Source organism: Taurulus bubalis, assembly GCF_910589615.1.
Source record: "Taurulus bubalis genome assembly, chromosome: 8".
NCBI classification, from domain to species: Eukaryota; Metazoa; Chordata; class Actinopteri; order Perciformes; family Cottidae; genus Taurulus; species Taurulus bubalis.
Window position 1 is genome coordinate 23,354,629 of NC_136596.1, and position 24,332 is coordinate 23,378,960.

The window sequence follows — 24,332 nt, forward strand, 5'->3', positions numbered from 1 at the left end:
GTTTGATCTGTTTTTACAAAATGTCAACTGAAGGTTTTGTTTTTTCAGTGCATATAGTAATAGTTCAGTTTTATGTATATTACATAGAAATGGGGACAAATTACAAGTTAAAACATATATATATATATTACATACACATACATAGTATGTGTGTGTGTGTGTATGTGTGTGTGTATATATATATATATATATATATATACTTGCAGAACTGTAAGGAAAGCTGCAGATGACACAGTGATGATCACAAATTAAAACATGTAATTATGTAAATAAGTAACAATTTGTCATGGTATACAACCATAGCAAAATATTGTGGAATTTATATTAAATTGCAAAACAATGATCTAAACAAAATTCTGGCCATCCCGTAGAAACATTTGCACACACACACACATACTATCCCCTTAAGTGTTTGTTTTGAAACTATCCGGTTTCTCAATCCGCTCATTGACAAATTTAGAGATCAATGTCACGACAAAATATTTTCAGTAGCTATAAATCAACAGAATTGACCACAGAATGAGTTCTAGGAAATGTCGGGTTTACTTTTGGTATTCGGCGCGCAGCATGGGGCTCCTGCACGCTGTTACGGCAGCATCATGAAGCCACGAGGCGTTAAAAAGGGCTGCTGCTATTAACACCTGTTAACCAAATGATGATTAACTGATCATTAAATTGATAAAATGTGGTGACTTCCTCTAATGTCTTGTTTTGTCTGTTAAATTATTGATATTTTTTCTTTAATTATTTACGTACTAGCAGATGCACTGAATTTCAATAGCTTAACTTCTCCCTAATAGGTAATTAAAGGGAAGAGAATACAACATATTTGGGCACAACACTCTTGAAAGTGTATGAGTTGGTCAACAAATTAACTAGAAAATGCATTAAATGTAATAAAGCACAAAGGCCCTGCAAAGCTTGAAATCTGAACTGTTTGATTCTGTTAATTAAAAATGTAGAGAGTGAAGTTTCATATCAAGGCCTCAATAATTATAATCCAATAAATATAATTTACTGATATGGGCCATTTTGCAAATTGAGTACTTTTGGTACTTTTAAGTATATGCCCTGATGTTAATACCTTTCTACTGAAATAACATTTCATAGGCAGGCCTTTTACTTGAACCAGAGTACTTTTGCACTGGAGTATTGTACTTAAATAAAACCTCTGAATACTTCCTCCAATACTGTTAAAGCCCAATGAAGCTTTCTTTCTTCTTTTGTTGCTTTCAGTCAGATGTGACCTGCTGACTGACCCGAATCACAGTATTACAAGTGCCTGTACAGTAAAGCCGGTCAGGGCGTGTGTGTGTGTGTGTGTGTGTGTGTGTGTGTGTGTGTGTGTGTGTGTACACACCATATGTACTGCACCTCTGAGGTCAGTCCAGGCTGATATGCAGAACAAACAGTGAGAGTAGCGGTAACACTGTTGTGTAACCTAAGAATAAAGAGGGAGGAGCGAGTGATTATAGAAACACACACGTTGTCTCAGTGTGTTTGGGTTTCATAAGGCAAAGTTTTGAGATTCCGACGCTGCTCCAAAACAATAGAGGTGAATAGAAATTAATTAATTTGTTCAAATCTGTGAAAAATGCCATGAACAGAAACAATATCCTGGTTTACTGCAGAGACAGTAGTCAGGTCATAGCAGGTCATGTTCACGGTAATCTTTCTGATGTAACAATTTGTCATTGTATACAACCATAGCAAAATATTGTTGAATTTATTTTATTATATTAAATTGCAAAACAAGGATCTAAACAAAATTTGGCCATCCCGTAGAAACATTAGCAGAATCCTGAAGTGAACTACGGGTACTTCTTGACGAAGGTCAGGTACTCGTTGACGTCCTCAGAAGAGCCGACCACGAAGGGCACCCGCTGGTGGAGCGTCTCGGGCTGGACGTCCAGGACCCTCTGGGTGCCGGTGGTGGCCACGCCTCCCGCCTGCTCGATGAGGAAGGCTATGGGGTTGCACTCGTACAGCAACCGCAGCTTTGAGGGGACAATTTAAAGAAAAAGTTACAGGAAGACACACAAATTAAATATATAAATAGGATCGTTGTGACAAGACTTTGTAACAGCACAAAAAGTTAATATTTGTCAATCATTTGAGCCATTTTCAACCATTAAATTAAGATTTTCTTTTCTATAAATTTGTCGAGAAATGACAATATTACCGCCAGCATTGACAGTACAGTCCTATCATTCAGTTCATTACTTAGAAAGCATGTTATAGTGTGAAACTACTCTTTAACGTCATGGGGCTTTAACAGAGGTGAAAGTAGATTTTGTTTCTATTTATTCACTAAAGTATTGATTTTAAAAAAAAAACTGCTGAAACAAGGAAACAAAAGATTTGTGAAACCCCCTTTTTGAATTGCCACTGTTTTAAAAAATGTGCTTTATAAATAAACCTCCTTGCCTTTATGTCCATTATGTCACACGTGCAGTTAAAGGTCAGTGACAATCTGTATGCTTCAATGTTTTCAGGATCTTTGAGGATAAAGAATCCACAACACTTACGAAAGTAAATAAAGACGGTATGTTCCGGATATATGGATCACAGCTGGGTGAAAGGAAATGGGTGAGAGGTTGTTGTTGTTTATGTTTTACGAGCAGCCTCGACTGTCTCTGAGCTTAATCTGTCAGGAGCGAAGGCCCTCCAGCCTCAGGTTACAGGCCTGCAACGCCTCCCCAACAGTTTGTCTTCCAGGGTGTTCAATTTGGGCAACCAGTTGTTGCTGTGTGGCTTTAGGATCAGAGCGGCTCTCTGGACTCCCAAGCTTATATGATTTGTTTAGATCCAATAGCGGATCTCGTCATTGTTGGGCTGCAACACAAATACAGACTGAGGCACGTTGTGTAACCTGGTGACTCGGCTACAACTGGTCCACTAGTATACCAGTTCACACTGGTTTCATAGCTTTCTAAGGTGTGGCTTTTATTTCGGCACAACGGTTTTTGGGGTTTGTGTCTAATGTTGTTGAGCCAAAGTTTTATTCACAAGGTGGAGTGACAATTAATTATTATTTTGAGTCGTTGAAAACAATTTAGTTTTTTAAATGTTCTACTTCAAAATATCTCTTCTTATTTTACTCATATTCAACTGTGTGAGGTATAGAGTTCAACAGGCGTGCATATTTCTGCAGGCCACAAAAAGCAAATGGGTATTTTTCTCTTTGGATTATTGCAGAAAATAAATAAAACGTGTGTGTTATACTCGCATGTTTTGTTCAACAAGATAATCTTCACAAATAAAAAAACATTTTTTATGATTTTTGAAGTGGGAATGCAATCACCAGAAGTAAAATGCCAACGTAAGGCTGTAAACAAACTACACCACGGTCACATGACATCACGTCACCACCACTACGTATATCGAGCGCTGCAGGAACGAGTCCTATAACACCAGGAAATGAGTCCGCATTTTCCCTCATCTCAAAAATCAACAGGTTTTTTTAATGGGTTTTTGGTTAGATGCCTGAAATAAGGTCTAGGTAATATATTTTAAAGTGTTACCCCTAGTAGATACTCCTCTTGGGAATTTTGAAGTTTTTACGTGTCTTAAAAAAGGGCTAAATGAGACGACAAAACATCGTTACGCCGACTCTTCTGTCTTTAGCTTAGTGGTGGTGACGTGAAGTCATGTGACTGTGTGTATATATATATATATATATATATATATATATATATATATATATATACTGTAGCCTTAGGGACAAGGTCAAGCTGATACTTCCTTCAAAAAAAGTGCACTGACGACCAGACGAACTTTGCAGGTCAGGCTCAGGACTGCAGAAGCACGGTCACATGACTTCACGTCACCACCGCTAAGCTAAAGACAGGAGAGTCGGCGTGATGATGTTTTGTCGTCTCATTTAGCCACGTTTTTAAGACACGTAGGTATCTAATTAATCTATTAAGCTTGTATTAAACCGTAGACCTTATTTCAGGCATCTAACCAAAACCCCATTAAAATAACTGTTGATTTTTGAGACAAGGAAACCGCACATGCAAAAATGCTGACTCATTTCCTGGTGTCAGGACTCATTCCTGCAGCACCCTGTGGTGGTGGTCTGTACCCTATCTGTGACCGGCCCAGACAAATATTTGATCATATTTGAATAGTCTGACAGTCTGACAATGGCAGAGGCAACATGTCTTTCTCAGAGGTCAGAGGTTACCTTTCCCTGGGGACTCTTCTCGTTGGCGGGGTACATGAAGATCCCTCCGTAGGCGATGGTGCGGTGAACATCCGAGACCATAGAGCCCACGTAACGAGCTCCGTAGGGAGCGCTGCCATCCTGCAGGGGGCGTAACGGTGCATATTAGTGGGTGTAGTGAAGAATGTGTATCTCATGTTTGTTGAATGCTTTTTTTGCTGCTCCAAGACTTCATTTTAAGAGTCCCACAAGTCCAATGGTGGAAGACATACTCAGATATTGATATTGTATTTAAGGTTCTATTCGTAACAATTAATATGAATTATTGGATTTCTCTGTCAGCGGACGTGGGACGGTTTTGGCGGTAAAATCCAAAAGGATGTGACGTTGCTCTACAGCGGCAACAGTGTTTAGCTAACGTAGCAAAATACTGTCTTGAATGGATGAACTCAGCTAATTCCTGCAGACTCCTGCATTTGACGTGGCAGATAAATGTACAAAGCAAAGCTGTGTAACTAGCTAACTGTAACTTGAGCTAAGCTAGTAGTTAGCCAGCTAGCTGTATCCTGGTTGCGTTTTTACATCTAAATTAAAACCTTCACCAACTAGAAAGCATCATTCTGATCCAGTCAAAGACATATTGTGTTTGATAATTGATTATTTTAAAGGCTGTTTGTCTAAAACACTCATTATCATTAAAAGTGACTTTTTTAATGATCCAGAAATACAAATGGCTTCAGGCTAAACTTCTAAACTATGGACATTACATACACTTAGATAACATCAATGTTTATTTCAATAACAAAAAAGAGGATTTTAAATGACCTGTTTGGTAAAAACGATGTTGAAGCTGAACAAATGTTGCAAAAAAATATAGTGTTTCCTTTTGCATTCTTTTATTTTGTTATCAAAAATTGTTTCAGTCATTTCTTTTAATTTTTTTTAAGAGATGCAAAAGCCTTTCTTACTCTGTTGGCAAAAAAATGACTTAATCAGGAGGAATCACTTACAAAGCACAGTTTTGTGAAGTTATTTTGGATTTTTGTGATATTTTCCATAAATTGTTATTGTTATGTTATTGTTGTTTATTGTTTTAAAGTGTCTAGAGTTCAGAGTGAACATATTGTTGTCCTACATTGTTGTAAAGACACAATACAATATAGTAATACAAAAATAAAAAAGTGTAATATATAAACAGATCAGTCACTTAATTGAAATTTGCAGCTCCAGCAGATCTGCTTTGTTCAGAAAAAGCTAATCAAACAACAGACGGGTCGAAGTCCGTCTGCAGCAGCTGCATACATTAATCCAGCTGCGTCACATAAACCGACAAAAACAAGCTGTGCTTGTGGGTCTTTCATGATTTAAAGAGCTACTCTAATGCATTTCATCCACACTTTAATGCTCAATACGCCGAACCCCTAAAACGAGTACTTTAAGTACTTTAAACTAAAGGAAAACTTCTTTCTCAAAGCAGAAAGTGAGCTTTGTGTTCAGACCAGCTCAACGTGACGCACAGTCATGTGCTGCTGAGTCACTTCCCAGTCATCCTGAGGGAGTGGTGTGTGTGTGTGTGTGTGTGTGTGTGTGTGCGTAGTATTTCCCCAAAACAGACCCTCCCACACTACACACTTTAAGAAAGCACATCCACCTGGTAGCAGTTGAGCCAGCGTGAAATGTCCTAAAATAAAGGAGAAGAGAATGCAAAAAGAAAAAGAGAGAGTGGGAAAGTTGTCTATGAACATTTTCTTTCAAAAAAATAATTGCCGCTGACGAGAGAAGAACATCCTTTAAGTTTCAGTATTAGACTCCCATCCGGTGTTACAATGCTTTTCGTCTCCTAATTGAACTTGTTGTACTTTTTTGATACAAAATAATCAGATTTAACTTTTTGGTTTTGGAAAGTAACCCAGAGTTTTGTTGAGAGAACACCTGCTTTCCCCAAGAGAGGATTTAATACTGAGGCTGCAGATGTGAAGACTCCATCTTTGAACTACATTCTAACTTCTCTGTCAGTCTTTTCTGCAACATTTGCGTTTGCAGGTCGACCCTGTGAAACAAGTTTTTGCCATTTCGACACCCGGCAGTGAGTAACGGTGTTGTTTACTGCTGAATCGTGCTGAGTCATGATGCTCGAGTAAAGTGTCACATGACGATGAGTGTTCAACCAATGGTAAGTGGTAGAAGACATTAGTCGACACATTTTCTATTTCCAGTTCTAAAATACAACATGACAATCTACCATAGGACGCTAAAACTGACACTTAACATTCAGCAGGTCTTTAAGAAAAGATGACCGCGGGACAATGTGTGTGTTGTTATACACTTTGAGCTGCAGTTTGGGTATGAAAGCGTCTATATAATAATGCCACTGTTATGCGCAAACATTATATTAACTTTATTTGTAGATCTCCTTTAAACCACGATTCAAAGTGCTTTATGTGAGAAACAAAAGATTAAAAAGAAGCATGAGAGTATAAAAAGACAAAATAGGATTTCAAAGAGTCAAATAAAATTGAATTCCACTTAAAGTGCAGCGTTAGATATGAACAAACAGTCCCAAATGCTGAAAACAGAAACAGAAAATGAGGAGAAGTGGATTAATGCTGCAAGAGTGGTTTGGGGATGTTGTGATACTTTTATTTACTTTATTTTCTATTACGTTAGCACAGCTGCTGCACTCAAACTAACCTTTCAGAGGTCACAGGCCGTGTTTGAGAATCCAAATACAGACTTTAAGTGGCCTTTTCCTCTAAAACAGGTCAACTGAGGCTGTATGAATAAGAATCCAATAAAAAATATTGCAACTGTGGTCGAGAAGAAGCCTCAGGGTACAAGGTCAAGCTGACATTTCCTTTAAAAAAAGTGCACTGACGACCAGACGAACTTTGCACGCCAGGTTCGCGACTGCAGAAGTGCTGAGTGGAGATCAGTTTCCAGATGAGAGGCTGCAGCAGTTTCCTGAGGAACACGACGTTTCCCGCAGTGAACTGTGTCGCCATCCTGCCGCGCAGCTGACCGGGCCTCACGCCGTCTGAACCCACGCATCACGCTCCACCCAGGGATCACATGTTTGGGGGTCAGACCGTCTACCGACTGTGGTACCCGGCTGCATATAGCATCTTCTATCATCAATACATTATTTTAAATTGACTCGATATGTCGTGTTTGTTCCAGAGATAAAGCCCAACGACACATTTAAACTGCGTCTGAAGTTGCTCTCATGACTTTTTTTCACTTTCATTTGGACTAAAAGTGTAAAAACAGTCAGCTGTTGCTCAGTCGCGAGCTGAAAATGAACCATCTGCCAACCAGATGCATTATTTATTCGGCACACAACACTTGGAGGAGATGCTTGGACATTGACACTTTAACTTATATTCTCTTCATGTTTGTTCCAAACCTTGTTCAGAATCACTTCTTCAGGAGTGAAAATAATGTTCATGCACACATCAAATACCTCTCCTCTCGCATACCCCCAATTAATAAAACACTGTACCTCATTAGCCCAACAATTATGGATGGAATGGATTACAAATAAATACAATCAAATTAAAAGAAGATAAGAAAAGAAAAGAAAAAAGAGAGTTCTGTCATGGCCTGTTTTAATGAAGAGTTTTGTGCAAATTATTTCACTTTTCACGACAAAATGAGCGTGTGTAAAAAGCTAATTCTTGCTGAAAAGCGACAATATCTCAGAGTAAGAGTGTAAAAGTTTTAAATTATCCGGCATCTTGAGAAACATTTTAAGAACTCCAATCTGTTGACATCCTTTTTTGTTTATTTTAAACCAACCAAACATCCTCACATTTGAAATCCTGCCTCAAGTTTAGATATGTGTGTGTGTGTGTGTGTGTGTGTGTGTGTGTGTGTGTGTGTGTGTGTGTGTGTGTGTGTTTGCGCTCGCTCACCTCCGGGTACTTCTTGTGCTTGAGGTACTGGTTGATGGAGGGGTGGAAGTACTTGGCGTATCCTTCGTTGAGACTGTAGATCTTCCCCCTCGGCTTGATCTTCACGTTCTTCTCAGTCAGGATGAACTCGCCGATGGCCTGAAGAACAAAAGTCATCGACTGTTACCTCTGAGCCAAATAGACAAAAAGAAAAGGTGCAGGATAGATGATAGGGATAAGTGATTAGAGTAAAGGTTTGCTCGGTCACTAACGAAGAAGGAGGTATAACACAATGAGGGTTCAGCATCTGGCCCACTGATGAAAACATTGCTATATTTAGATATTTGCAGCATTACAAACTGGGCGAGAACCGTCCTTTTCATACACACAATAAGTGGAACTATGCATGCAATTCCTGAAACTGTGAAGCTCATGCAACACAAAAGGAATGCAAAGTTTTGATTGTGCAGTTTTCCTGCAAAAATAAAACAATAGGATGGATGAATGAGTCAAATCTTGAAGGACTGCCGCCTTAAAATGATGAAAAGATGTTATTATAAAAGGAAAACAACCACAAAACACAACTCTTTAGTCTTTATATTCATGCTGTACTTGTAAAAGACAAGTGCCCAATAAAAAGGGTTTTATGTGTGTTTACGGCCCCTGATGTTACTGTGGAGCCGTGCAGCGTGGACGAATGACTGACAGGATAAATGTGTGTTTTCTCAAAAAAAAGCAGCTATCGGGAAATAAAAGCACATAAAAAAAGTGACGGCAAGCGACGCGGAGGTTGAGAAGGAGACAGCACTCACGGGGTCCAACATGAAGAAGTGGAGGCCGGCCCCGGTGCTGAGGGCCACCAGGGTGGCGCTGCCGTACAGCGCGTAGCCCGCACACACCATGTGGTTTCCAGGCTGCAGGGCGTCTTTCTCTGTGGGCTCCCCTTCTGACACCTGGACCAGGAAACATGAACACACGAAGAGGGGTTCCCTGCTGATTTAGGCTCCGATGTGTGTCGGTATGCACAAATATTTACAGCAAAAGAATAAATACAAAGGTTCAGGATAATCTGCTATTGTACAAACAAGAGCAACAATCACAAATTGAAATTGTGTAAATTCAGAGAAACGGGTAAGAAAGCCAAAAATAAATTAAATATATGTATATATCCAATATGTATAATATATATAATACATACATACACTTAAAAAATAAGGTACAGCACAACTAAAATAAATCAATTCAACCTAAACCACAGTAAGGCTTGAACAGAGATAACGGTAGTATATTTTAAATATTTGCATATTTCTTGCATGGTTTCTCTGCTTGTTTACAACAGACTGTAAATGGCTGACTTTGAAGATTAGAAATATGAAACTCAGATCAGCTGCACAGCAGTGCCCCCTTGTGTCTGCAGAGCGTTACTGCACGTCTATAAATGTCCTTTTATATAACATACATCTTATATATATTCTATTCTGGCACTCAAAAAACTCATAAACATGGTTCTACGTATGTCATATATATTTAATCATTATTATTTCTTTAATTTAGAACTTTAAAAACTATTGAACATGTGTTGCTCTTGATGCTCTCAATGTATTTATTTTGAACAAGGAACTGTCGATTTGAAGTCAACTAAAATTGCATGAAATGTAATCAGTCCTTCTTAGTGAAATAAATGCATTCAGATGACATAAATTCACAATGATGATCATAATCAGATCATCAGTTTAACATTTTAATAATAGATCATTCTTGTTGCAGAAGGTTGCTTTTGAGCGTTTCTAGAACAATATGTTTTATCTTATAATGGATACGTCTGGAATGATCCTCATGAACTTGAACCCCCTTATAAACAAGCAATAATACAAACATGTATACCATAACAGTAAATATAGACACTCACCCGTTTGTAGATGGCGAATATGGTGCCGATAGAAGCCAAGCAGTCGATGTTACTGGATCCGTCCAGAGGGTCAAAACACACCACGTACTTCCCCTGTGAGAAGAGAAATATATATTATTACAGTATTAACTATTAGAAAAAACAGTCTTATTTAAAGTTTGTTCCAGTAAATACTTTTTAAAAAAGGAAGAAAAAGTTCAGTCATATGTCATAGAATTATTTCCTATTCAGCCTGTTTTTTTTATAAGAGATCGTCTGTTTCTAAAAGATGCTCCAGGTGAATAGGGTAAAAGTTTTAGCTAATAGAGATCACCATGAAACTCCACCAGTTCATTATTATTGCAAGTTTTCAGAAATGTGATGTTTAAATATGCTTATCTTTATCCTGTACTATTGCATACTTTATTGTGTATATACTATCTTATATTTCTATTATATTTCTATGAGAATACAGACAAACATTCATATTATATATTATTCTTGTGATGGTATCATCTACTTTGCTGCTACTAATCACACCACGATCACTTCATTTATATAATTAACGTACAACTCTGGTCATAGGTGCTTGCCATGTATTTTTTACTTGAATTTTTCTTGTTCTGTTTATTATTTTATTGTCTTTATTTCATATAAATCTGTACTTTTTTTCTGTCCTCGCTGCTGCCTGGGCATCAATAACAGCGTATTGTTTTGTGAAATAATTACAAAAAAACGGTTGTATTCCTTCACAAAAGGTCTGTCTAATGCAGCTTGAACATAAAACAATAAACTCTCAGTTAATGCGTCATACGCCGCTCACCCTCTTGTCTTTGGGCGTGATGATGAGCTCCTTGTTCTCCTCCGACACCATGCAGCAGGTTCCGTAGGACGCCCGCAGCATGTTGATGACCAGGTCGTTGGACAGGACGTCCAGCTTCTTCACATCGTCCCCCGTCACGTTCACGGAGCCCGCCAAGCCCTGCCTGTGTGGACCAATCAATCAACCAATCAACCAATCAGCCAAGCTTTTATCTCACACAGTGATTACAGTTTTTCATCCCTTTGATAAGCTGAAGGATGAAGCTTCGTGTCTTGATAAACTCCTCCTACTTCTTAAGATAAACAAATGTAAAATGTATGGTAAAAGCCTGTTGAATCAGCTGGAAAAAGCCACAAAGCTGAAAATGTGTTGCTTTTCTTTTGAAATGTTGTGGTTCTCCCTGGACAGCGACACTAAACACATGATGATCTTATAGAATATATGAGGCATTGCTGCAGAGCAGACCAGCCAACCAAATATAAAGGAGTTGAAAAAATCATCTACAGCAGTCAAATGCAACATGCACATTAATGCAACTGTAATATTAACACAAAAACATCAAATATAATAGTAAAACACTGACGAGGAACATTTCACAGCACAAAAGATACATCATTTTATACCAGTAAGGTTTGAATGAAGGACTTGCAGTGGAGTATTTTCACTACATGTAGTGGAGTGCTATTCGTACTTTTACTTCAGTAAAGGATCTGAATACTTGTTTCCCACCACAGCTGAGGGACAACTTGTGTGAATAAAAAGAGATTCAGCTGCGAGACAAAGACGAAGCAGTCACATGGAAAAAGATGCATCTAAACGGCTTGTGATCATCAATTATCTTCCCTCAGTTTCAAACAATGTTGATTTGTCTTTCGGTTACGTAATCTCAATTCCCTGCATTCTTTATGAGCAGCTTCTCTCATTACATCAACATTTAACAGTTTAAAACACGCCATGAGGTAATTGTGAGCAGATATAAGTGAGAAGAATCTGGCTTTACGGTGCAATAATATACAATATTATTTAATGTTATACATAAAAGCTTCTTTATGATAGTGTAAAGAACATAGGAGCCAAATGAATCTAATATAAAAAAAATAAAGTTAACTTTTTAATGCAATGAGAACAATGGGATTTGCATTTATTACACTTCCTGCAATGATCTTCTTTGGACTTTGTAGGGGGCGCTATCGAGCCATCCCACCCCTCATAACCTTAAAAATCTTTGCATGCAAACAAATCAATAGTGTTTTGGAGATCTGATACAATATTTGACAACATAATATTGTGATACTCATGTGCAGCGATAGAGTTTATTATTTGTAGTTCTTCTAATATCATAAGTAGCAGGCTGCAGATGAGGAAGGACAATCTAGTAAAACACTTGAAAATATTATTTCATGCGCGTACAACTACACAAACAAATTGTAAATGCTATTTAGGGAGACCTGAAGTAAATTGATACTATTTTCAGTATTACTGCATGAATATTAGCTAAGAATTGGTCAAATATGAATTTATATGACAAAGCATGTGTAATCTTTGTTTTTAAACATAGTATATAAATAAAGTTTATTATTAAGTTGTTAATGGCCTTTAAGAATTGTTTGTTTCCCTCTCAACAAGCTTAAAAAAATCAATGGGTCACATCCATTATGTAATGGTTACTGCATGTTCAGGTTTTGGTTGTGCAATGCTCATATATTCATTTTAATTTGTATTCATGTTCATATATTTTTTATCTTGTATATTTGTTTAATTACATATTATATATATTTATATTATCCAATGTAGCCTAAAAGGCTCCACTCAACACCACAATGCAGCTAGAAAAGCTGCACAATATTTTTCTTTTTTATTCATAATTTCCAGATTAGAGTATTAAAATGCACCTAAAATCACACACATCTCTTGTCTTTGCTCACAGTTCAACACAGAACCATCACGTCACATCAACACTTTCTGGCTCCTAAAGTCTACTAACTTCATTCAGCTAGGCCTTGAATTCCTACCAGCTGCTCGGCAGCTGACCTCTGACCTCTGCGCCGAGGGATGCAAAGCGAGCCCAAATAGTTTATTTTAATTTTAAATCAAACATCAAATCTGCACATTAGTCTTTGGTGTATCTCACAGCCAGTAACGCACTGGTGCATGTCAATGGTTCCCCTTCAGCCTTGCACTTACAGGTGGTTGAGGCCGGCCTTGCGCACCGCGGAAGAAATGGCTTTGATGGCGGTCAGTATGGCGTTGATGAGCTGGGTCAGCTCGCCGGTCGCGCCTTTAGCCTGGCGGCCGGTCTCGATGACGAACCGGGTCAGGGTCCATACGTCCGTGTCGAAGGCCGACTGGTCCGTCATGCTGGTTCCGGGTCCTTCTGTCCCTCCTGGGCGGGCAGCAGAGCGGAGTGAGTGAGCGACCTCATTACCAGCCGCGTCCTTCCCATGCCCAGAGCCATGACGGCCAGCCAAGGGGAGCTATTTGTGTGTGCGTGTGTGTGTGTGTATTTGTAGATGGGAGATGGCGGTGTCAGATATCAGCTGTAGAGACTGGCAACGTTTTAATCCTGCACAAGACAAGCCCCGTTATTCATTTAGTCCCCCAAAAAACACACAAAAACTTGCAGCAACCGTAACTGCAGACTTGTGTAGTAACACGGGAACTCTTTTGGGAAACGTTCAGTGTTTTCACCACATTAGTTGCATGTGAGCCCGAAAGCAGTCACAATAGAGGAACTACTTTCTGTGTATCCACATGAAGCTCGGCCTTTTTCAACATACAACATGTTTATGTGGAGTTAAAAACATCATGTTCATAACAAAGATAAAAGCGTTATTGACTACTAACTTCAGTATTTTATGTTGCTGAAGAAGAAGAAGAAGAAGAAGAAGAAGAAGAAGAAGAAGAAGAGAGTGGAAGCACAACAGCAGCTCAAGTGTCCTTTAAATGTCACGAGGACTCTGAGGTCCCACTGACCTTTAGCTTAAAGGTCGACTCGTCTGGATTAAGTATCTCATAACTTTTGTAGACAGCGTATATCGTCCCAACTTTTCAACGTCTAAAACCGCAATGAGTTTATTTTAAGTAATTTGTTTCATCCACGTTATCAACTCCTGCATTGATACATCAACTATTTTAACAGAGATCCAAAAGATCTATATATTACTGTTGTCTGATCTTTAGTAACTGGACCGAATCAAGCTTCTTTTATTTTTTTTAGGTAAAAGGCTGCATGTTTCTTGGAATATTAGGATTTTGAAGCTACGATAAAAAACAGACAGTTCTCCAAAGAAATACACAAACTAAATGTTAGTAAGTTTTAAAGAGGCAACACATTTTAAAATGATGAAAACACAGATTTTTGTCTTCTTTGACTCATTTGGATTTATTAAGACTTCATCAGTACAAATAGCAGTTCACATTATGAAAAAGCATCACGTTTTGTCGCATAGAGGTTTTTGTATTTGGTCCTTCACACGACTAGCATATATGTTTATTCTATTATTTTTAAAAGGCGCCAGTGGATGTAAACAGGAAAAAAAAGCCTTCAGGTTTTTTGTTTATTCAAGTGCATTTGTGTTTGTTTTTTGGCACATTTTGGTTCTTTGGTAGTGGTTTTTAATGGAATGTGTGCGTTTGTGTGTGTAATTGAGCTCTCATGTTTCTTCTTTCTTTTATCCGTCGGCAGAACATGAACATTACTCCATACTCCATAACTCCATGAGGATTCATCTCCATGGAGCTCACAGTGAGGCGGGCTTCCTGCATTTCTTCTCTCTCGCCAAGCGGTGGCGGTTGTGAGAGCGAGTCTGTCCGGCCTCACTTCTTCTTTCCGTGTTTCTGGCAGATGGCGACGTACTCCAGGACGTCCTCGGTGGAGCCCATGGCCACGGGAGCCCGCTGGTGGATGCTGTCGGGCTGGATGTCCAGAATGGGCTCCAGGCCGGTGGAGGCCATGCCGCCCGCCTGCTCCACGATGAAGGCCATGGGGTTGCCTTCATACAGCAGCCGCAGCTGCGAGGAAGAGGAGGGAAGTTTAGTTTTTAGACCTCAAGCTCTATACCAAAGGAATATTTTATGAGTTTACAAGTCTCTGAATGGTTTCGCTCTTTTTATACGACTGCCTCTCCCTCCTTTACTGTATTTATTACACTTCTATACTCACAATACAGCAGCAAAAATACCAACAGTTAAATCCTTATTTCACAATAGTCAGGTGAGACAGATTTTTCCTTCAGCATCAACAGATACTTTCCAAATGACAAATGATTACAGCCAGAAAAACCTGTTTCAACGTTCATGTGGACACCTGATTATTGAATGAAAACATATCTTTTAAGATAAAGAAATAGGGAGAGAAAACTTTTATGGATCAAAACTGTAAAAACAATCTGCCGATAAATATTCAATCTGAAACTTTTAAGTAATTTTTTGTAATAATATTTGTCCTGAATAAAAATTTTAAAAGCCTTTAATATTGTATTTTACTCAAAACTGGAGCGCCTGGATTTGTTTTGTGGGTTAAAAAAAATAAAATGTTTTTTTGCACTCATTATTCTGCTTTACAAGTCATGTGCTTTCAACCCTTTTTTTTATAATTTTTTTTAAATGTGACAACATCCCGTTTGGCTCAGTCTTGCAAACGCTGGAAGGATGTGGAGAGTGAAGAAACGACATTGTGACACTTTCTTCAGTTTGCTCTCACGTTGCAAACGACAAGCATCTTCTTCCTCCTTATTCATGAACACTGTAGTTTACTTTGAGCTGAACACACACAGTGTACGGCTGCTGTAAATACATAGCATGCCAAATCAATCTGAAAATAGTCCACGGTTTAGTTTATTATTACATTAAATACACTATAGTTTGCTAAAAACTACAGCGCCCAGCAGTTTGAAGGAGTTATTGACCTTTAAAAATATTTAAAATGTATCTGTATATTCTTGGCCTGCATTTAAAAAACCATGCACAGTTGCTTTTTTTCAGCTTCTTCCTTTAAGCTCATTCACATGTGTGTAAACTACATTTTCCAACTACTTTTCCATAAACTTATATTATTGTACCATTCACTCTGTTTCAAGGTGGCCCTTTTTTAGATATATTTAAAAACATTCACACAGACTAGATTAATGTGTGTGGGAGTAGCGGAAACCTCAGACTTCACCTTTCCTTGGGGGCTCTTCACGTTTCCTGGGTATAAAAAGATGCCTCCGTACATCAGCGTTCGGTGGACGTCTGCCACCATGGAGCCGATGTAGCGGGCTGCGTAGGGCTCCGTGCCGTCCTGCAGCCATGGAAAATGTTGCGTTAATAAGCAACTTAAAGAGCTGCATTTGAAGAAACAGGACCGAAAAAAACACGAAACACTACAATGCTTGATGTCTCCCCCCCTCCCCACACATCAGTGTTACCTGAGGGAACTTCTTCTTCTGCAGGTACTCCGTGACAGCCGGGTCAAAGTACGTCGCGTAACCTTCGTTCAAGCTGTAGATCTTGCCCCGCTTCTTGATCTTCACGTCCCGATCAACCAGGATGAATTCGCCGATCGCCTGAAAAAAGAGAGAGTACTAACTGATTCTTTATTTTGTACCCTTTTCTTTCCCAGGTTCATGGAGGGGACAAGCATTTAACACCTGTGTTGCATTCGTTGCGCTTCCGTCCACCCTAACGCTCCTTCACAATGAAATATCTCTGAGCGAATACCCACCGGGTCGAGCATGAAGCCGTTGACTCCCTGGCCGGTGGAGATCACCATCATGGTGGCGCTGCCGTAGAGAGCGTAGCCGGCCGCCACGAGGGTCCGGCCGGGCTGCAGGGCGTCCTGCTCACACGGCTCGTGGTCTGTGCACTGAGGGGATGATAAACGTCACCCTTCATTTATTATTAATTATCTATAACAATGGAATCAGTTTGACACTAGATATTAGAACTATTTAATATCCATTCCTCACACCCTTTTTCTTTAGTTTTACCGTCTTTTCTTTGGTTTACTTTATCTGACATTTAAATGGCCACTTAATAGGAATGTTTTGCCATAAGTTTGCCATCACCTGGCTTCAGAAACTCAGACTGGTTCAAGGACAAAGACACTTTGCGGCGTGAATTCAAACCCGTGCTCGTACCTTTTTGTAGATGGCGAAGATGGTTCCGATGGAGACGAGACAGTCGATGTTGGAGGAGCCGTCCAGAGGGTCGAAGCACACAATGTATTTGCCCTGCGACAAGACAAAGTTTGTGAAACAAGCCAAAGTTATGTTTACATTCAGTGTTGCTCAACACAAATAACCTTGTGTCCTTCATAATAGAACATTCGCAAAGCAGATTCTTTTTTAAATCCACCATCGTTTGCACCAGCCGGCGGCCTTCTTCCCGGCCTTTTGTTGGTGCATTAGTGGAATTGTGTGAAACCAGTGGCAGGAATGTGTGTCGTGTCAGTCGTGTGTCCCTGTGGTCGAGCGAGAGACAAAACAAAACGGGGGACAGAAAAAACAGCTCCACAGGTCTGAACCTTTCACTTTACTTTTATTTGACAAGTATTCTGTCAGGAACTGAAACCTGAGCCTTTTTTGGGGTGTTTCACTGAACTGGCTACAAGAGATAAGATCCCACAAGGAAACGATCTGTAAAATACTTAGAGAACTGGATGATCCTGTTTTTTTCAGCTCATTGGGGTCCAAAGGAAGCTCAAAACAGATCCAGGATCAGCAGAATTAACCCCAAGGTTCTGTTCTAAAATCAAAGTCTACTCTCCGCCGGACACACTCACCCTGGTTTCCGGCTCGATGACGATGGCCTTCTCGTTCTCCTCGGACACCAGCAAACAGGAAGTGAAGGACGACTTGATCATGTTGATGATCAGGTCGTTGGACAGGATGTCCAGCTTCTTCACCTGGTCGCCCGTCACATTGGTGCTGCCGGCAATGCCATAACTGAGGAGAGAAGACAAAAGACAAAGTGAGGGTGAAAAGTCTGCAAACACAAAACCAGATCAGTGTAGAAGTGTACACTGACACATCTAGTGTGTTGTGGATATTTTTTGTTCAGTTTCTCTGTGTGTTAATTGACAAAAGGTTATTTAAAACAGCTCCACAGCTTCCTCCTGAGATGCGTTTTATCGGACCAAAATCATAACTACAGTCTCCAGCCAAGAGGAAGGAAGGAAAGAAGAGGAACAAATTGATTTGCAAGTGACTCTTAGTCGGTGATTGAGACTAAAACAGAATCAGCCAGAAAAGTTTAGTGCAGGAAAAATAATTCTGCTCATGCAAACAATACAACAAATAAAAAACCGAAAATTGTAGAATTTACATTAACTTACATTTTTATGGAATAAGTATATATTTTTTGTAGTTACTGTAAGATGGCATCAGTAAAACAGAGTTTAAGGAGACCAACACAGCACATGGTAATAAAATTATATAATAATTATAATAATATGCACGAATGCAAAATTACATTAAAACAAAAAGGAAAAAAAAGAAAATAAAACAGTTGTATGGCACAAATACACCGATTCCTTAAGGTTTACATAACTAACACTAAATACGAGTTCTTATTGAAATGAATGAATAAATAAATCATAAAAACGTGGGCGTGGTCCGCGCTTCCTGATTGGCTCCACGGGGAAACCTGAATCTCCTGCTCAGTTTGTGCCAACGTGGAAGCACGAGCCCGCAACAACAAGTTACTTTACACCCCCACCAACAACAACAACAACAAAAGTAACATCTCCTCCTCAGCGAGGGTCGTTTAACTCACAGGTGCGCGATGCCGGCTTTGCGCACGGCGCTGGAGATGGCCTTCACCGCCGTGCACAGGGAGTTCAGCAGCGTCGTCAGCTCGCCGGTGCCCTTCGCCTTCCGGCCCTCCTCCATGACGAACCGGGTCATGGTGACCACGTTGGTGTCGAAGCCTCCTTGGTCGGTCATGGTGGAGAGTGGAAGGTGGGAGGAAATGCTGCAGGATTTAAGCAACGGACTTGCAGGACTCTGCAACGCGGAACTGTGTGTGTATGTGTGTGTGTGTGTGTGTGTGTGTGTGTGTGTGTGTGTGAGAGAGAGAAAGAGGGTGTGGCCCCGCTGGAAACACTACCCGCTTTGTACACAGTGAGCTGTGATGAAATGATAATGTTACCAATGGAGGGAACCAGGATAAGAGCTTTGTGTGGTTGTGATAGTGTGGAGAAACTTCTTCTTCTTCTTCTCATGGCGAGCATTCACATTCTTCTTACTTTTGAACAGATTAACTTTTTAGCTTTCATATGATGGTGTTTTTTAACTATTGTATCTCTCTTTTTAAATTACATTCTAATGTTTTTCTTAAAGCATCACATTGAGTTGCTTCTGCGTTTAAGATGTGTTTTTAGATGTATTTGTGCGTGTGTGTGTGTGTGTGTGTGTGTGTGTGTGTGTGTGTGTGTGTGTGTGTGTATATGGATGTGTATATATATATATATATATATATTTACACATTTCAATCTACACCTAAATATACACAAATACTGTACATCTACACACACACACATATATATATATATATATATATATATATATATATATATATATATATATATATATATATATATATTGATATGAATTTTGCTATATTTAGCCCCAGGAAAAACATGCTATCTCTGCAAAAAAAAGTGTTCTATAAATAAACAACGTTGCCTTTGCATTGTCCGCTGCATTATTCTATACATATGTCCATATACTGTTGGTCAATTTTCCATGGTTTGGGTCCCTTATTATTTGCTATTAAATCTTAAAACTGCATTCCACAATGATGTTTTGGCTTCTAACGTTGTATCAAAGGTTTTGGGAGGGTTTCAAAAAGCCAGGTGAAATGCTGGAAGAACCAGTCATTGTAATATCATTTTCACAATGCATTAATAAAAAGAAAGGTCCTATTTTTCCTCCACTGCACATGTCGGCCAGTTACTGCCCTGTTGGCTTGATCGCTAATGAAAAACAGAATATAATCTCAATAAAATCGAAAGAAATAATCAGATTGGTTCATTGACAAGGCTCACGTTAATTTGACACATGCTACTATGACCTTTACACAATGCAACCCTACAAAACCGGTCAATGTTTCCAAAAGGAGTTTTTTTTTTTAAAGTGTATCACAATACATGCATTTCTTTCTATATCTTAGTTTATCATGACATTTTAAATATTAGTGTGTTTACAGTGGTGGAAGAAGTACTCAAATCTTGTACGTAAGTAATAGATGCAATACAGAGTATAAATATTTTTTCGTAAAAGTCATGCATTTAAAACTTAACTTGAGTAAAAGTACAAAAGTATTATCAGCTAAATGTACCTAAAGTGCTCATTATGCAGTGTCCCATTTCACAATAATGTATATTAATAGATTATAACTATTGATGCATTAATATGTTCATCAGTTTAATGCTGCAGCTGGTTAAGGTAGAGCTTATTTTAATAATTGTATATACTGCTGGAAGCTTATAAATGTCCACTTCGGGGATCAATAACTTTTCTCTCTTAAAGTGCTATACAAATATAATGTATTATTATTATTAATATTGGTGTATATATATTGCAACGTCTGACAGCAGTAACAGCCACACCATCAACATTTCTTGTGGAATAACTGCTACACTTCATTGGCTGAGGTTCTGGTGCTACAACACTGAGTTTAATTGCCTCTATAGCATATGGTAATAATGATCGATTATAACGCAGTAATGAAGTCTCCAAACTAACACATTTAATCTTTTCTATTAGCATGACTGCCCTGAGAGTCATCTAGCAGCAGCAGCCAGGTGAAGGAAACATGTGGAAACTAAATAATTACACTTTGCAATGAAAAGAAAATCCTGCAATACGGGCTCATACCACCCAAGGGAGCCACCGAGTTAGAAAATCAAAAGCTGGGTGGAGGAGGCCAGAGGTCATGGCTACACAACTGGGTAGGTGGGACAATTATTCTAAAAAAGATAAACTCTGAACAGAGTCTAATAATAAAAGGCAGTGTGACAGTGACAGATGAAATGCTTGAAGGGATGATTATGTTTTCTATTTTGTGGAAAAGAGTATGTTTTTTTGGAGATTGTCAATATGCACAACAAATAAATGTGGTTACCTCCACACCTTTAAACTGTAGCCTGTAACATTAGTTTGTTTGTGTGTTTGTTGGAGTGTAATTTTGTATTGTTGTGTATTATCTTCTTTTGATTTGCTTATGTTTGGGATTTGATTTACTTTTATTATTTGTTTTAATTGTTCTAGTATTAATTATAATGCATTGGAGTCTACTATGCATTGTGTAGATGAAATGAGAATTAAAATATCTTGACTAAACCTGAACATATTCTGGTGCAAAGATGATTTTCAAACAAGTTTGCAGACAGGAGGAAATATGTACTAAATCATGGTTTCTCCAGTAACGTAGACAACTTTTGTCCGATTGTAATTTATTGATTTTGTTGTACAATGAAGGTCTTTTCTTCTTTTTTTTACTTTAACAAAAATAAAATGTATACACGGTGCTGTGGTTGTGATTTATATGATGAATGTATGCTGCATTAACATAGTTGCACTCCATGCATGACCCAATATTACACATATTTATCAGTAACCCATTTCATAACCGGTGATAATAATAAACATATCTCATACTAATAATGTGGCGCTGTCAGTAGTGACGTTCCGGCAGCAAGGGGGCGTGGCCCCGTGGCAGCGGGTTTTGGCGTCATTATGTAAAGTTCTAAATGGAATGTTCTAAGAGCTTCTAGAACGCGCGTGTTCCTATAAGAGAACAGTGTCCCTCTTTTTTCCTCATTGCGCGTGAGTACCCCACCGAGAGAACAGCTTACCTAACTTTGTCCTGAAGAAAACCACTTCAACAATCAAGCTAGCAAGCTAACTCAACTCAAGCTAACGCAATTCAAGCTAACCCAACTCAAGCTAACGCAATTCAAGCTAACCCAATTCAAGCTAACGCAATTCAAGCTAACCCAACTCAAGCTAACGCAATTCAAGCTAACCCAACTCAAGCTAACCTACACAACCGTCAGTGAACAACAAGGTAAGGACTCAGCCAGCATATTTGTTAGCCATGTAGCAATGTGTGTTTTCACCCAGAGTAGTTAAACACTCATGAAGTTGATTTCATTATCTCTCTAAACTTTACTGAACCATCCTCTGGTCTGTGAATTGTCAAACTTTTCACCTTAAGAATTATTGAATAAAGTAAAGAAACTCAGGTTCAGAAGTATTATCAGTAAACTAACTGTCAAATAAATACTTGTCATGCAGATTGGCTCATTTCAAAGTTCTATATAAGTTTTTATACTTTTGGATTATTAATACTGATGAATCAACATGTGAGCTGTATGTAAATGTAGCATGCTGTGCCGGTGAAAGCAATTATAAACTATGTATTGTTGGGTAACTTTGTTCACTCTTTAAAAATGCTTCATGTTTTGTAAAAGTAACACGTTAAATAAATTGTGTAAAATGTTCCTCTGCAAAGTAAGTAGGACATGTAGCTGTCCAATAAATGTAGTGAAGTACAGTAGAAGTAGAAAAAACATAATTGTATATTACAGTGGGAACTTTCCCTCCACACACAGTGATTTTATTATTCTGCCAGTAATAGATTGATATCGTGTAGCTGTGCATTTATTTTTACTGATTGTTCAAATTCAGCTATTATTATTATTTTATTATAATTATAGTAATTAGCAATTATTAGTCTTCTCAATATCTGTCACAGGAACCCAGTTTACTTCAGAAAAAAGTATTTTTCCTGAAAGTGATAGACAACATGGATCAGACTTCAGTCTGAAATAAAGTTTGATTGATATTAGAGGAGGATATTTCACACAAAAAGACGTTCATAAATGTGTCACTTTGATGTCACTGTGACCCAAACATTAACACGATGAGCAGCAGAGAGTGAAACAACCACAGAAATATATATTTTTACAGAAAAGGCACCGATATGTTTCCGACTTTTAGTCGATCAGAAAGACGGCTTTAAACTGACCTTTTTCTAAAATGTAGTCTGGCGGAAGTTTCGCTGCGTAGAAAGTATCTGACTGTGTAAACTGTAATAGAGCTTCTAGACAGATCATAATAGTAATTATCTTGTTTGTTGTTTGTTTTTTCCCTCAGATGGCCCGTCGTTTCCAATTCAACGCACTCAGCAGCATGGTAAGAACAGCAAGAACCTGAACGCCACACGCTTATTTTTAACACTTTATTGATACGTTTCTTTCATCATCTCAGTGTTTACTTTACAGTCCATTGCACGTTTTTATACTTTTATGCAAGTTACATTTAATAATAGCAGCAAATAAATAAGAGAGACAAAAATCTGCTAAACCAAAAACAAACAGAAAAAAAGAAAAGTGTGTGTGTGTGTGTGTGTGTGTGTGTGTGTGTGTGTGTGTGTGTGTGTGTGTGTGTGTGTGTGTGTGTGTGTGTGTGTATCTGTTTATTGAATAATGTTATTTCACAGTCTGTCTTTGGGGTGAATCTTATGCGGTCTCTGATTGTAAAACCGATTTTTTTACCATGTCCAAAATGAGTTCTATTGTTGAAATAATTAATGTAGTTTTGGTGTATTTCATTGTTTCCTTGTCGCCTGCTTCATGTCCGTCACACACAATGTTAAAGAGACGCACATGCTCCGATTTGATCTTTTACTGTAAAGTAATACCCAAAAAAGGTTATTTCAGGTCAAAAATATACTTTTTCTCAACGTCTTAACAAAACTGTACTGTACTATCGTAGATGTGTGTAAACTGTAATAACGCTTCCAGTTTAATCTATAACTGTTAATAACTGACACATGCACATGAACGACAGCCTTAAAAAAATCATAAACTGGTGCAGAAATGATATGACAGCAGGATAAACAACATGATCCATATGATGGAGGATATTTAAAACTGTAACAGCTGCTGCTGAAAACCAGAAAGAGAAGTTCTAGAGGCGGTCAGATTGGTTTGGACGAGTCCTCAGCATCAGCAGCTGATCATTTGTTTCTGCATTCCTCCAACACACAATACCTCGTAATACGTCTAAATGATTATTTGTAGTCTTCAGTTAGTTGCTGCTCTGCACACAAGAGGTCACCGAGGCCACATTGAGTCTGGTGCGTCCTGTGGAGTGCGTCGGGAGCGTTCCAAACGCTCTTTTAGTAATTTGCTGTTCAGGCTCCTTTGGCTTCACAATTCTCGGTGGAGCTGCGAGAACGGTTTTCAACGCCTTATTCTGCACAGCTGTCATTAATACCTCGACCGCTGGTTGAAAAATCTGCGTTATGTGGGAGAATAAAGTTATTGTTGCTGTTAAAACTATGAGATAAATTACACATCCCAGGCGGCAACCTCCGGTTCTGAAAATGCGGAAGTATCTTAAACCTGCTTTCTCTCTCACGGCCATCAGGGGGCGACTCGTCTGCAGCCTAATCATTCCTTCATTTATTATGAATGTTGTGAATATCAGACAAGATCCTGTGTCATTTTAATTAGTTTTCACAAGTAGATTCTGACTGAAATGTCTGCCGTCAGAAATGTTACGTGAACTG

The 24,332-nt window shown here is 38.7% G+C and overlaps 2 protein-coding genes across 2 annotated transcripts; both read right to left on the reverse strand.

The window, feature by feature from the left end:
• Positions 1-1,715: 1,715 nt before the first annotated feature.
• fbp2 (fructose-1,6-bisphosphatase 2) lies at positions 1,716-13,159 on the reverse strand. The gene is made up of 7 exons (XM_079221885.1): positions 12,954-13,159; positions 10,770-10,932; positions 9,968-10,060; positions 8,871-9,011; positions 8,080-8,217; positions 4,190-4,309; positions 1,716-1,997 (listed from the first exon to the last, which is right to left on the reverse strand). Exons 1-7 carry the CDS (start codon positions 13,124-13,126, stop codon positions 1,812-1,814), a joined length of 1,014 nt encoding a protein of 337 aa, XP_079078011.1. The 5' UTR covers positions 13,127-13,159; the 3' UTR covers positions 1,716-1,811.
• Positions 13,160-14,146: 987 nt separating this feature from the next.
• On the reverse strand, positions 14,147-18,773 carry fbp1a (fructose-1,6-bisphosphatase 1a). Its single transcript, XM_079221884.1, has 7 exons — positions 18,525-18,773; positions 17,533-17,695; positions 16,889-16,981; positions 16,474-16,614; positions 16,178-16,315; positions 15,931-16,050; positions 14,147-14,780 (listed from the first exon to the last, which is right to left on the reverse strand). Exons 1-7 carry the CDS (start codon positions 18,692-18,694, stop codon positions 14,586-14,588), a joined length of 1,020 nt encoding a protein of 339 aa, XP_079078010.1. The 5' UTR covers positions 18,695-18,773; the 3' UTR covers positions 14,147-14,585.
• Positions 18,774-24,332: the final 5,559 nt, after the last annotated feature.